The following is a 15897-nucleotide window of genomic DNA, read 5'->3' on the forward strand; positions in this document are numbered from 1 at the left end:
GATGACGACTCCTGAACAGCCTTGTCACTAACAGAAATACTATTCAATTTCGTCAACACATACTCAACATCTTTTTCGCAGTTACTTCTGTGTGATAACTTGGAAAGAGATGTAATGAGTATGTGTCGAAGACCACTTTCAAGTTGTTGGACAGATGGATTTACATTGCACCCGTGCTGTTGTCTTATGGTAGCAAATGTATTCTCCAATGCATCCTGACTCAGAAATCGAGTCCTTAATTTAGGAATGTTGTACTCAGAACTAAGCTCATCGAACAAATTCAGCAAGCTCTGAATACTAATTCTCCAACCTTCAAGACAAGCTTGCTGACGCTTGCAACCCACGAATTCCAAGGACTGAATGTCATTCAAAGTTTTTTTCAAAAATTCTATGTGAACGGAGTCAGGAGTTATGGCAAATCTATATTTAAATTTATCTGTTTTCAGTTTCGTACTGTTGAAAGTGTCAAACAGCTTGTCCATCATCTGAATGAAGTCGGCAGTATGCAGAGCACTGATAGGTAGCTTTCCCATTCCAACATATGCATGAATTGCAGTATGTACAGAATAGAAAAAAACACCTGTGTTGCCAGCTTAACCTTCATACGAGAAAACATTTTAGGGAAAACATGGTCCTTTGTCAGTTTAGGAACTAACTTAAGTTTTAACACATCATCATGCATATCATAGATAGTTCTAATATGTGATCAAGATACAGGCTTTTCCATGTAATGCAAATCATATCGCAATAAGTTGTTCCTAATGGACTTCAAAAGGTGTGGTGGATCATACATGAAATGAATTTTATTCCCATTGACTTCAAAATACGGTCTTACTGCTGAAACCCCCAATTTAGATGCCAAACTTTGATTATTTGTACCTTGATCACATATTAAAACCTTAATATGGAACCCGATTTTGTGAAGTTCACAAACACACAAATTGACAATGTTCAAGAGAGATGTAGCAGATATAAGACCATCAGATATCCAATAACCTATTACCTGTTTCCATCCCTTCTTAATCCCTTTAACCATTGCCATCAAACAATGGTTACCTATTTTCATGGGATATCTTGCTATTCCATCGTCAGCAAAACCCTTAATCATATCAGATTTAGAGTCATAATGCAACTGCTGACGTATGGCAATTTCATCAATGACCAGAGAACATACATTCTCTGATCTGTCAGACAGAGGCCCTGCAGCAAGTGACTTAAGAGTTGTCAAAACAGGCTGCATAAGACCTGGCTCAATGTCTATTTTGTTCTGATAACTTTGAAGTGTCTTGATACTGGGCAATAGGAAAAGTTTTTTCATAAAATTATACCCTTTAGGACTGTGATAAAATAATGACAAAGAAAAATCTTTCATGACGTCACTCCATCTATATCAATGTTTATGAATTTTTCTCATCTGCACCTGTGCCTCGTATATCTTTTGAACAATTGTTGGCAGTTGAGATGATGTGGCCATTGGCTCCCTTCTCCTTCTGTCTTCTTCGACTTGTTGCAATTTTTTCTCCAGTCTCTTCACCTTTGCTTTCAGAGCTGCCATTTTTAGTTTGTTGCTCCTGGGTGAAGATGAGAAGTGAGGACTGGAGAAAAGTTTTCGTTTTGCAACACCAGGACCTAAAAATTACGAAATTAACTTCAGATTAATCTAATTACTGGGAACTATTTTAAATAAAAAATGAAACGTGACAACACCTTTAGCCTTGTTAAGTTAATGTAGGCCTAACAAAAGGCATGCAAGCTATCGATAGGCTATATAACATACTACAAAATTGACAATACATCAAAATGTGATCAATATTTACCAAGTTTGGAAGGAGGTGTAGCTGAAGCTGAAGGAAACTGTTCCATCTTGGATGTATTCATGTCAGTATCTAAGGAAATAAATGATCAATTAAATTGAAGCAAGAATTGAACAGACTTCGTGCTCCATTCATTTCAAACTGCTCTTAACTGTACAAATTATAACTCATATAAATGTTAAGTAATAGTAACAATCCAAAAGTTTAATGCTGCAACAAATTTGATTGTGTTAATCTGAATTGTTCATTGTAATGTAATATAAAATATTTTTTTGCTAATAGGCTGGGCCATAGAGGACAACTGACACTAACAGAAAGGGATAATCAGCAGAGGTGTTGGGATATTAAAGAGAAGTCAGTAAGAGGGAATGATGGTGTACTTCGTGCCAGGGAGACTTGTCAGAATATCAGTTGCAATATCGATCGTCTGGTTCAAAAGTGCGACAACTCAAAAAACAAGTTTTGAGATATCTTCAGTTGAAAGTTTCAAATAAATCCCCTAAAAAGGGACAGATTTGTGGTTCATAACCACGACAATTAGAAATGAGTCAGTATTCAGGACGAGTATATCACGATCTTCCAGTTCATTATTAATAGATTTCGAAATGTAGTAATAATGATTTAATAAAGTCCATAGTTATAATTATTTCTAAAGCAGTTTATTTCGTTTTTATTCATTTTGGTTGTAAATATGACTTATCTCAATATTGAATCGGAAAGAGCTCCGAAAGGGGCTTTCAGAAGTATAAATAACTAAAAAATGGCAATTTTTGAGTTGTCGCACTTTTGAACTGGACGATCGATATATAACAAGATAAACACCCTGCCCTGTAGTTAAGAGGATTTGTTATTATTCGCTACTGTAAAAGAATGAAGAATGAAAACTGCAGACATATGGCAGAGGGGCAATTAACTTAAATTATTACTAGCATGTTACCAGGCTCACAAGACAGCATCGCTTACCTTCAGCTGTGGGAACCACATTGAATAGGAGCGATGGTTGCTGATAGCCCCTCAGCTGTTCACCAATCATACTGTTCCCTGTAATAATCACAAAAAAAAAATGAAACATAATTAATTATGTATTTTGAAACATGTAATGTAAGAACAGCTGATGAGAAACTAAGGCATTCCTTGAAATCCATAAACTTGACTAAGTGGAATAATTACCTTGTTGGCATGCATCTTTATTCATCCCGGCATATGCCGTCGAAGCAGTAATCTTTGAAGCTGGAGTACTCATAGGAGCAGGAATTGTTTGAGGTATAGCTGCCAAGCCTGCAGCCTGCTCAGTTGCAGCTTGTAAACCTATGAGACTACGCGTACCTGAAAATAAAGAAAAGAGTAATGAAATCGGAAATTTTAAACATGAATGACATAAAAACATTGCTAGTGTACTAATTACCTTCAGCAGCTGCAGAATCAATCTTCGCCCTCCTAGCATACGTCCGCAAAGTCTTGTGATGTCTGAAAGTTGGGGTAGACCCTGGTGATAAGGTCGCTCGAGGCATAACTGGGCTAGATGGTGGGCTCCGGATTTTAGGGTTTGATGGCACCACTAATCCATAGCATGAACAGTGGGCACTGCAGTTTGCTTAAGTATCACTTTTTGTGAAGAGCTATAATAGTCAGACTCAATGAAGTGGTCCATGCAGATTCTCAACCTGTGTGTGGCATCTGCGGCAACTCGATACCGGTCCTCTAGCCCACAAAATCGGAGCCACTTCCAACACCTAAAGCAATGGATTACAATTACTAATGATATAAAGTAGAAGAAATATTGAATAGAAATCATGCAAAAATTGGGGGAAAAAAATAATAACTTATCTGCTGCATTTATGTTATTTTAAGAGATATCTAATGCGCATCACTAGGTGGTGAGTGACCATAGGAAAACTGGTAGCAGCAACAGATATTGGGTACAAACTAAATTAAATATTAGGCCTAAGCTTATTATTATTATTATTTATTATTATTATTATTATTATTATTATTATTATTATTATTATTACACATGATTGAGAATTTCTCCAGAATGGCTAACTACATCAAAGAAGGCATAATTTTATTTTCCATAACTGTGAGATGTTTATACTAAAAACCACGTGGTTTTAGTTTGCAGCCATGTGGCCTAATGCTACAATTCAGGTTTACGAGGTTTCATTTTCAGCCTTCTTGCTCTTTTTCGTCAATATTTCACAGTTCGTTACAGTTTGACTGAATTTCGGAACCATCTAAATTTATACTCCTACTATAATCCTAAATAAATTAGCAGAAAGCAATGCACAGCTCGTCTAACCTACTTCACCAAAAAGTACATTGTTTTCAAGTGTAAGGTTTAGGCTACACAGGACACAATAATAATACTAAAGCTTACCTCATAGGTTCCTGAGGAAAATAGAAAAAATGCTTCCCTCCCACAGTATTAACAGTCTTGCATCCAGGCGCTGAGCATCTTCCTTGAATCTTTTGCATTTTTCTGGCATCCATCTTGCCTTCATAACGCTGTTGGCTGCTCATCGGCCAACGTTCTGACTACTTCGTATCGGAAAGTGGAGAACGCTGGTTCTCACGTAGTTCTATGATTTACCACCTACGACGTCGGGCGCTGATCACCTTATTTCAGAATACCGCATCTAGATCGCGCTGACAGCAATTTCGCATCCTATTATATATTTATCCATGGCCTCATTTCTCACACTAGTGTTTATTAAACCTTGTCGGACTGTAAAGAAAACAACTATCGCAATGTACATATTTTATATGTTGTACAATATTATAGTACCGTATTGTGAAATTTTAATTTTCATACCATTTTTTTTCTGTTGTTCTATTAAAATTATAGCATATAGCCTATTAACCTGTTGTATCCTACAGGATACTTTGTCAATTTAAGGGTTAATTAATACAAACATGAGAACATAAGTAGAAGTTTATTTTTTAAAGAGAGTTTCGTACTATTATAAGAGAATCTATACTAATAATAAATCTGTAGCCGAAATTTTACTGGTAATTTTCGATTTTCCAAAAATAATTGGTCCTAACATATATAAATAACCACCCTGAAACCGAAAATCGCTTTTTTTTTATTTTTGTTTGTATGTCTATCTGTCTGTCTGTCTGAATGTGTGTTACCTTTTCACGCGATAATGGCTGAACCGATTTAAATGAAAATTGGAATATAAATTAAGTTCGTTGTAACTTGGATTTTCGGCTATATGGCATTCAAAATACTTTATTTGAAAGGAGAGTTATAAAGGGACCTGAATTAAATAAATCGAAATATCGCGCTTATTATTGATTTTTGTGAAAAATGTTACATAACAAAAGTTTCTTTAAAAATTATTTCTGATAAGTTTTACTCTTTGCAAAAATTTGATAGGACTGATATTTAATGAGATAAATAAGTTTTAAAATTAAAATAACGCCATCTAAGGCCGTGCAATGAAATAATAAAAAATGACTTCGTCTATAAGGGGCCTTGGACAACAACAATCGAAAGATATTAAACATAGCCTACAGAGAATGTTTCTGTGTTTGTATGAAGTAATATCGGATGCTAAATTAACCGATTTGTATAATTAATTATTATTTCACCATTGGAAAGTGTAGTTTCTCTAGATGGACATAATGCTATAATGTTATTACAGTAACTTCTGAGTGAATCGAGGACAGATAAGATTAAAATAACTCCTTATGCACAGAAAACTTAATAGGCTATTTTGTACATTCATTAAACTATGGTTGCATGTAATAACAAATAAGACACATGTTAAAGGAATTGTCATTGCACCAAATGAGTGGTCTCTAGACCAAAATGATCGCATTTTAATTATGTAAATACAATTTAAATTAAGTAACATATTAAACGATTTATCCTTCTATCAAACACGAATGTTCCCTGGGTCAAATGTCCAATTTTAATAATGTAATTACTCTATATTTATTTCTAACGGGTGCAGCGGAGCGCACGGGTAAAATTATTGCTAAGATTTTTAATCCCTTTGACGAGTACAAACTTCATTGTATGATCATTTTTATTCCTTTGACAATTAATATCAACTTCTTGGTAAGATTGAAACAAACATTTTTAACCATATCTTCCAATATCGTGCAGAGGGAAGTTTTTGTATAAAATGGGAAGGAAAATGTTGCGAAAATATAATGACCCCGCGCAACTGATAAGTACTCACTAGCAGGGCCGTATTTAAGTATAGTGCCCCCCTAGGCAGTGCTGAAGTTTGCTGCCCCCCAACTCTCACAAACAGTTTATGAGCAGCTGTTATACAAGTCATATTTAGTTTAAATTAGTTTTTTTAATGAAATGTTACAATGCAGAAAATAATAAATTATTGGATTCAAAACACATACTTCTTATTTGTGAATTATAAAGATTTCCTTTGCACTTTCTTCACAGAGAAAGCATTGATGATGTCATCAAGTCGATCTGACGAAGCACATCAGACTCAATACAAAGAAACATATTCAAACTTATTCATTGTTGAAATAAAAATTGATTTGTGAAACGCAGGCTGTGGATTATTTTTAAACATTGGTTTTGTTGGTGGTGTTTACGAGTATTTCTTATTCGATAGAAAGTATAGAGTAAATTTAAAAATAAACTCCAACTCTTTGGGAAATAAACCTTTCATATCAAATTATATCGTGCACATGCCGGAAAGTGATTAAATAGTATTGTTGACGATATACATTGAAAATGTAACTGAGAGTTGTGGTTACTCTTCAAAAACACATCCAATTTGATTTTCAGCAATGCGTTCTTGTTTATAGGAGCAGTTAAATTTAAGCAGTTTCATAGTATAATAACGTGATACCATACTGGCATTACAATATAATTATGCAGCTGCACACTTTCCTTTTAATTTTGCCGCTACCGCGACAATGCGATAACAAAACAATATTCGACTTCCACAAGATGATCAAGAACATACTACAGAAAAGATATACCAACAAGTGTTTTAAAAACAAATTTCACTGTAAAGTGAAAAAGAGGAAAAGAGAGAGAGAGAGAGAGAGAGAGAGAGAGAGAGAGAGAGAGAGAGAAAATACCGATCCCCCTGGAAATTTCCGCCCTAGGCAACTGCCTAGGTTGCCTAGGCCTAAATCCGGCACTGCTCGCTAGTAACTACCGCGCGCGACTGATGCACAAAATTTAGTTAAAAACTTTCCGTGCGCGCAACTGATAAACTCCCTTAAATACTTATTTATAATCTAGCAAATGAAACGCAGCTTAAAATAAACTAATGTCATCGAACTTAACAAGTAATTACAGGATAAGAATCAACAGCAACGAAAACGTATTCATGATGTGTATGATTGAAGGAAATGAGTCAAATAATGTTACTTTATCTCACTAATTTTAATTCGTATTCTCGAGTGAACTTAAAATTTCCTGAAAGAGATTCGTATTATGCAATTAAAATTTAACAAGAGGCTGGATATCCATTGAAAGACGGTAAAGATATACTACTTTTGTTTTCAAATGATATGGATAAAGAGACTTGTATGCTCATTGGAACACAGCCATTCAGAATCCGCCTCCGGGGCGGTAAGGGAAAGCTGAAAGAGAAGTGGGAAGCTGACAGATTGCTAAAAGATTGGAGAGACGTCGAGGATTAGAAAATTGTGGGAAGAGTGAGAGGAACGTGGCCCGGAGTGGAGGAATGCCAACGCTCACACAGAGGAATGAAATGATGACGCTGCTAGAGAGACTGGAAATATTGCATCTGCGTCTCTAAATCGGCTTAAACAACCGAAGCTCAAACAGCGATACGCGAACCCGTCTAACGTGTCGATTTGAGTCCATGGTAGGCCTACAGCCTGTATCATTATTATAATCATTCTTATCAGCATTTCATGTGTTAGCTTGTTTCAGAAGTACACGGTGTTCCATTCAAACCTCCCTGATTTCAGTTAATCGTTGCTAACAAGGTATGCGGATTTATGAAATGACTCTGGTACTAAATGAAAGAGAAACTCAAAGAATTTGTACAGTATTTCATTTAACTCAAAATTTTCTCGGGCTTCCAGCCAGGTCATAACTTGGTGATCCACCGACGTTTCGAGGATGTTCATCTTCCTCATCTTCAGGGTTAAATGATATCTAATGGATTTGAATTGAATTGAATTGAATTGAATTGAATTGAATTGAATTGAATTGAATTGAATTGAATTGAATTGAAAGAGGAGAATTTGAAGGACAAATTTAAAAGGTACGCAATACGCGTACTTGCAAGGGGTTCGGGGCTGTAAGAAATTAAATATGTGAGCTCCAAGCCTGTTGGCCACTAGTCTCACTCCGGGTTACGCTGCTCCATTGAAGGAGCTCTAGAAAATTTTGAAGGGGAAAACCGAAAATGGACGTAACCTCTTAGGTACCTCACACGTCATATAAGGGAATGAATGAATGAATGAAAGAAGGGGGGAAGTGGGAGGAGAAACTTTAAAGGTACGTGAAAACACGTCCTTGCAAGGGGGGAGTAGGGGCTGTGAAAAACTGAATATGTGAGCTCCAAGCCTTTTGGCCACTTGTCTCACTTCGGGTTTCGCCGTCCCAGTCAAGGAGCGCTAGAAATTTCCAGTGGATAAGCCGAAAATGGACGTAACTGATTAGCTACAACATACGGGGGGGAGGAGGAGCAGAAGTACAGTGACCTGATCCGGAGGAGAGACGCAATGGTACCAACTAGGAGGAAGAGTCATAGAAGTCTAGGCACGAAACGGTAATAGCCAGTTTGGCTGTTTGAAGAATATAGGGATTAATCTTAACGGCAATAGCCAATTGGCTCTTTGTTGATTTTTCTCAGATCAGGAGACCAGCCAATTGGCTCTTTGATGACTCCATTGATCTGTACAAGGGGACGATTGAATTCTGTTAGGGCCCGAGTTCGATGTGAATAATCATTAATTTTGAGCCGTCACCAATGTCTGGGGAAGTGAATGCAGGTCCGTGGCCCATTTCTTTTAGGGCTCATCCCGACATTTGTCTTAACGCCTTACGAAAACCACGGAAAAACCTTAGGCAGGATGAGATGCACAGACTAGCCAGTTGGCTCTTTAGTAAAATGACTGGATTCGATGGATATAGACTAGCCAATTGGCTCTATTACAACTCCATCGATCAGCAAAACGGAATTATTGGGGACGATATGTTAACTCAAGTTATTTAATCATCATAACGGTATTAGCCAATTGGCTTTTTGATTGTTTCTGTCAGATCCGGAGACTAGTCAATTGACTCTTCACTCCGTAGACCTGTAAGAGGGATAGAATGGATTTATAGCCAGAGTTAGAGCAGGTCATTTCACAGCGGTTGCTTATACGATTAAGTCATGAAATAATAATCTACCTAAATCTGGGAGTGACACCTGCCTCCCTGTTTTCCTGTCTTAAGAGAATAGCTAGTGGACCTGTCTGGTGTCTTCGCCGTAACCTAGGATCATACCGGCCGAGGCCTGATATGAGCGGGTTGGGGCTGACACGAGCGGCCTCCTACAGGTTTCTAGCCAATCGAGCAATGAACTCGTCTACGGTTGGCAAGTTTAGCTCATCGTGGAACTTCTCTCTCGAAGCGACTCGCGAAAGATGTGTTATGATGCGAATCACCTGGTTCTGGATAACTTGGAGTTTCCGGAGATGGGTCACTGCCGCGAACCCCCATACGGGTGCGGCATAGGTTATTACAGACCGAATGAGGGCCTTATACATTGTAAGTCCTACCCCCAGGTTGACAGGAGTGAAGGCCGCCAGAATGGGATAGTGTCTAACTATCAATCCATTGACCTTACGAAGAAGGGAATGGATATCATCTCGGAAGGTGAGATGAGAGTCAACAATGATCCCTAAGTATTTAATTTGGTTCATCCACGGCATTTCTCGTCCGAAAAGTGTGGGTGGTGGTGGTATGTCTTCGAGCCTCGCTCTTAGTGAAAACAGTATGGCCTGACATTTATCTACATTGACCTTGATTCTCCAGTCGTGGAACCACGGCTGGAGGTGATCTAAGATCGACTGCAATCTACAGGACGCTAACCTGTAGGTTTTGCCCATCGCCAAGAGGGCAGTGTCATCTGCATAGATATACAGATGGCTAGTTCTGCCGTGAATATAGCGAAACGGGAGGTCATTAATGAATATATTGAAAAGTATGGGACCGATAATCGATCCCTGCGGGACTCCTGCGTGAATTTCACGAGGGGTGGAGAACCTAGTGCCTACTCGGATCTTGAATGTACGGCCTCGGAAGTAGTTAGAAATGAGGCGTATCATTCCATCTGGGACTCCCATCCCCAGTAACTTAACGAGGAGTCCCTCATGCCAAACCTTGTCGAATGCTCGCTCGATGTCCAGGTAAGCTGCAGCTACGACACGCTTCGTGCTCATAGCCCAGGTAATGTCCTCCGTCATGCGGAGTGCCTGGAGTGTAGTGGAACGACCAGGGTGGAAACCGAACTGCTCGTTCCTGATTTGGGGCAACACTACTTCAGTGAGGCGTCTATGTATGACCCGCTCCGCCAGTTTGCTGAGACAACTGAGGAGACTAATAAGCCTATAGTTGCTTGGATTCGTTTTATCCTTTCCGGGCTTTGGAAAGAGAACTACGTGAGCCTCTTTCCAGGGAATGAGATAGTGACCGGAAGCCAAGATGTTATTAATTATTTCTGCTATGCGCTTCATAGCTGACCTTGGGAGATGCTGCAATATAATTCCTTGGATACTGTCGGCTCCTGCGGCCTTATGAGGGCTAAGGCGACGAATGAAATGGGCGACCTCGTGGGTGTTCGTAGGTCGTATCCCATTTTCCGGCTCCCTGCTAAGGAGGTCTCGAACCGATTCCTCAACAGCTCTGATATGGGGCAAGTTTAAATTTTGTTCCGCGGGTTGAAAAGTGGTCTCTAGAACGTCTGCCAGTGCGGTAGCCTTCTCCTCAGGATTAAAGGCCGTGACATCTCGACCGACTACTAATGGGTGTATAGATTGAGACGGATTGTACAGAGTTCAAGATACACGCCAGACATCTGACATGTTTCTGCTGTCCATCGTCTCAACCTTGGATTTCCAAGCATCCACGACCGTTTCGTGGACCTCCTCACTGATCCGCCTGCGCAAGCGGTTCATCTCTGCTCTGTGTTCATCTAACCTAGTACGCTTCCACAATGTCCTGGCTCTATTGCGGGCGATCTTTAGGTCTCTAATATAGGCTGGCAGCTGCATCCGTCCTGGTTGTAGAAACCGTTTCGGTATTGCTGCATCCATTGCCTTCTTAATGCACTCCGTCAGGTCGCTAACTGACCTATCTATCCCTGCCGGAGTAACTTCGGGCGGGAGTGATGGAAGCGTAGTGGCTACCTGGTCTTGAAAGAACACCCAGTCTGCCGCCTTGTAATTGAATTTCTCAGCGGTGGGGGAGAGTTCGACTGGGTGCATGATCTCCATGATCACCGGTAGGTGGTCGGATGGACGATCATCCAGGGTTGTTAGTCTCGCCCTGGTTGTGAGACCTTTCACCATAGCAATATCTAGGATATCGGGAACTTGATTAGCAGCATCTGGTACGTGTGTGGGGTCCCTAGGGGCCATCACAACGTCCCCGTTTCCTGTGGAATTTTGAAAAAGTCTATCGCCCTGCCGATTGGGGCGTCTACAGTTCCAGCTAGCGTGCTTCGCATTGAAGTCGCCGGCGACTATGAACCTATCTGTGAGACTTGTCACTATATCTAAATTCCGTTCAGCACGACTACCCGACATAACACCGAGCACGAGCAACAAGGAACCCGCAGACACAACGTATCCCAACGCAACCTCCCCCTCCACAATTGAGAATCTGGTCGAAATGGCAATTCGATCAGCTTTGAAAAAAATGGAGTTATACCTCGAACAACGACTGAACCAGATAGAAGACAGACTTGCAACTTTTGCCATCTCCCTACTAACCACGGACGCACAGCCACTAAAAAGACGCAGACGACTAACAGCCGCCAATCAGGCAGCGAAAAGGATCCTGAATAAGAGAGTGCTACACCACTTCTTAAACAATCAGATCCAAATTGATCTCGCACCATTCATGACACGAAACACGCAAGACAGACAGACAGTAGACCAGACAAACACGCTGACAAATATACTAAATTAACATGGGACACATCATTAGACATGACATGACGATACTACATATGAACATTCGTCACCTGTATTCCAACAGGGCTGAACTGACGTAACTACTAAACGAATTAACGCCCGACGTAATAGCACTCAACGAAACGCACTTAGGGCAACAAGACAAATTCACGCAAAGAGGCTACACGATCTTTCGACGAGATCGGAACAGACGTGGAGGGGGCGTGGCACTGATGTGCCGAGACACGTTCCCAGCATCTCACATTAACCATCCCCCGCAATTCAACCATATTGAACACGTCGCCATTAAAATACATATCACTAATTTTCCCCTATACATCACCTCAATCTATCTTCCGCCCGACGCAAACTTCCCACGCGACTTTTTCACTCACATAGACACCTATCATAAGTCAATTATCATTGGTGACGTAAACGCGCACCATAAAGACCTTGGTGACGATCGTAACAATCGCGCAGGCTCTTACATACTCAACTTCATCAGAAATTCCAACCACCATCACATTCTCACAGGCCCTACAATACTACCAGACCAGAGACAGCACTACAACACTACTAAACCTGACAAAGTACTTGTATCCACTCACATCTCACATAGAATTAATGACATCACTACAATAGCGCCATTCGCAAATTCAGACCATTGTCCCATTTTCGTCAATATAGCCACACGACACTGGACACCCACAACACAACCCCGAACTAGAACAGTATACAAGTACCAACACGCAGACTGGGAACTATACAGAAACTACATTACTGACAACTTACCACAGCCCACGGATATCAATAATATGGAATCCCTAATTAGGGTAGACGAGCTGCTACTCCAGGTGACGAATGAAGCACGACTACGGGCGGTACCACACAGACAAAAGACCGCTACAAACAAACGTGAACTACCGCCAGACATAATAAGACTAATCAGGACCAAGCGAGGCGCACATAGACTCTATATGCGTACACGAACAGACGATGACCGACGCCTATACAGAGGGCTACAAAACGATGTCAGGAACGCTATAACGGACTTTGAAGCTAACAAAAGACTAAGGCTAGTCACCAGCCTAGACAATAACCTACGCCACGATCCTGCCAAATTTTGTAAATTACTTAAGAGACTCAGAGGCAACACCATCCCCCAATATCCAATCAAACTTAACAACAACTACGTTTTCAACACGACAGACAAACTAGAAGCATTCCATGACAGAATACAAGAGATACATAACCACCAAGACAGACCGGAATTCGACCACGCCCACTACCAACGCATCACTGACATAGTCCAAGCGAGACCTGACCTATATTTCCCCCTCGACGCACCAGCTGTGAACGGGGCAGAGAACCCGCTCACAACAGACTTCACGATAGAAGATACACGACAGACAATACTAAAGACAAATAACAAATCACCTGGACCTGACTGCATACCGAACGTCCTGATAAGACAACATCCCGACCAAGCCATTGAGTTTCTAACAGCGATCTATAATGCTAGCTTGCGCCTCGGGGCATTGCCGCCGAGGTGGAAGCATGCACATATTTTGCTGTTTCCGAAACCCGGTAAGGATCTGACAGACCCGGGCAATTATCGCCCCATTAGTCTCACAGTTACAATCCGTAAGATTATGGAACGTATGATCAACCGACGACTACTAAACTACCTAACAGAGAATGACATAATACCAGACACCCAAGCCGGGTTCAGACCAGGAGTAGACATTGTCGACCAAATACTTAAAATTATCACACCAATCGAACTCGGCTGGACACGCGGAATGACATCGATAATGGTGGCATTAGACATGCAACGGGCCTTTGACTCTGTCTGGCTTGACGGGCTCCGTTACAAACTCCACAACACAGGAATGCCGCACATGATGATTAGATGGCTATCGGACTTTATCCGCGACCGCACGGCGCAAGTGAAAATCAACGATTCACTCTCTACGCCCATCACAATACGTGGAGGCGTCGCCCAAGGCACGGTATTATCTCCGGTACTATACAACATCTATGTAGCGGACATCCCACAACCGCAACGACAGACTTTTAAACTAGGACAATTCGCAGACGATACTATACTCACTGCAACAGGACAAGGAATACGGACGCTCGCTATACAACTGAACCAATCCCTAGCCCGACTAGTAGCATGGCTCGATCAATGGAGACTTACAATTAACACAGACAAAACACAAGTCATGCTACTGAAGCCACGACGCTACCCATCAATCACGCAACGTAACAGAAACCGCATACGAATTAGGAATACAAGACTTGACTATCGAAACGAACTGACGTATTTAGGCGTGACTATAACCAGAAAACTGACGCTAACTAAACAAATTCCTAAACTTAGACAACGAATTATTCTTGCGACGAAACTACTACACAACCTAACCGGGCGCCCACGCGAACGAGCCAGCTGTCTCCCGAAAACCAACATTATCATATATAAATCCTTTATCAGACCAGCCATCCTATACGCCTCACAACTTTACACCCGATTACCTGCCTCTAGTCTCAGCGGCTTAGGTGCCACGGAAAGGAGACTAATCCGCAGAGTCTATCTCCTCCCCCGCAACACGTCCAACGCAGCTACCTACAGATTGACAAAAATCACCCCACTAACAGAATACATACGCCGCAAAAATATCCAATATGTCCATAAAGCCATCCACAGACCTTACTCCCAACATTTCTTCGTACCACCACCACCGGTAAACCCGACAATCACAATTTCAAACCTATACCAGCAATATGTCCAACACAGACACCAACCCCGACAACCAAATCCCATTAGGCCCTAACAAAGCGGATATAACAAAGTTAGTCGACAAGACGATGACATAAATTAAGCTCACGAACACACAAACTGACACAACCACCCGACAGCGGAGGTGATGGCGGCGCTGGACGTCGGACCCGGCGGAGCCCTCCCCTGAAGAAGAAGAAGAAGAAGAAGAAGAAGAAGAAGAAGAAGAAGAAGAAGAAGAAGAAGAAGAAGAAAAAGAATAACAACAACACACCCCTCCAAACCAAGCCTCCCGAACCCACCAGCTGTGCGGCTCGTTGTGACAATATCTACGAATATATAATATCGCAACCCGAAGAGGGCACTTATGTCCCTAAAGCGGGCAGCCCCTGTAGGGGCTAATACAAACTTAGTTAGTTAGTTAGAGTGTGCCCGGGGGACTGTAGGCAGCCATAAGCAGAACGGGGATTCTACCTATGTAGGCTCTAACAGCTACTGCCTCTAACGTCGCTAGCTGGGGAAGGAGATACAGTGCGCGATCGTAGATCGAACGAACACCGCTACACCTCCGCCTCTTCTAACTGGTCTATCCAATCTATAAATTTTAAACCCCGCGCATCTGAAATTTACTTGGGGTGTCAGGAACGTGTCCGTTACAAATGCTATGTCTATATTATTTACGTCTAGAAATGCCCTAAACTCGTTTCTAACATGTCCAAGTCTCCTGGCGTTCCATATACACATCCTAGCAGCTCCGTCATTTCGTCTGGCCATTAGGGGATACAAGGGAGGTTAGGAGTTTAAATAACTCCGGGAGGGCGGACATAGGATTCTTCATCAGGAGAACTATCACCCTAGTTAATCCTTCTAGGATTGGGGCGAGCGGCAGGTTAGGGATAGCTAGTTGCATCGCCTCTGCAAAGTTCTGAACTTGCTCGAGGGTAGCATCTGGATCGGTCACGCCTTTCGAGGCGCTTGCAACAGCTTCCTGCTGGGCTGGTGGGACAGGGGCTGAGGTGGGCTCTGCCGTGGTAGTCTTAGTGACTTTTCTGCTGCCCTTGTTGCGCTTAGGGCGCTGGGATAATGGTTCTCCACTATTGGCAGCAGGATTGGGAATTGTCGCTGCCACGGTCGACCACAGAGGCGCGGCGGGCATATGTAGCA

General features: G+C 41.5%; 1 protein-coding gene across 3 annotated transcripts; it reads right to left on the reverse strand.

The window, feature by feature from the left end:
* Nucleotides 1-1187: 1187 nt before the first annotated feature.
* On the reverse strand, nucleotides 1188-4431 carry LOC138708608 (uncharacterized). 3 transcript variants are annotated; one of them, XM_069838720.1, is made up of 6 exons: nucleotides 4192-4431; nucleotides 3220-3547; nucleotides 2985-3140; nucleotides 2778-2855; nucleotides 1818-1886; nucleotides 1194-1629 (listed from the first exon to the last, which is right to left on the reverse strand). In XM_069838720.1, the coding sequence occupies exons 2-6, from the start codon at nucleotides 3323-3325 to the stop codon at nucleotides 1391-1393; spliced, it is 648 nt and encodes a 215-aa protein (XP_069694821.1). In that variant the 5' UTR covers nucleotides 3326-3547; nucleotides 4192-4431; the 3' UTR covers nucleotides 1194-1390. The 3 variants fall into 3 exon arrangements, with proteins under 3 accessions (XP_069694822.1, XP_069694821.1, XP_069694820.1); XM_069838719.1 differs by lacking the exon at nucleotides 4192-4431 and having other exon boundaries at nucleotides 1196-1629; nucleotides 2985-3332; XM_069838721.1 differs by lacking the exons at nucleotides 1818-1886; nucleotides 4192-4431 and having other exon boundaries at nucleotides 1188-1629; nucleotides 2985-3333.
* Nucleotides 4432-15897: the final 11466 nt, after the last annotated feature.

The sequence above is a fragment of the Periplaneta americana genome, chromosome 11 (assembly GCF_040183065.1).
Source record: "Periplaneta americana isolate PAMFEO1 chromosome 11, P.americana_PAMFEO1_priV1, whole genome shotgun sequence".
Taxonomy (NCBI): Eukaryota; Metazoa; Arthropoda; class Insecta; order Blattodea; family Blattidae; genus Periplaneta; species Periplaneta americana.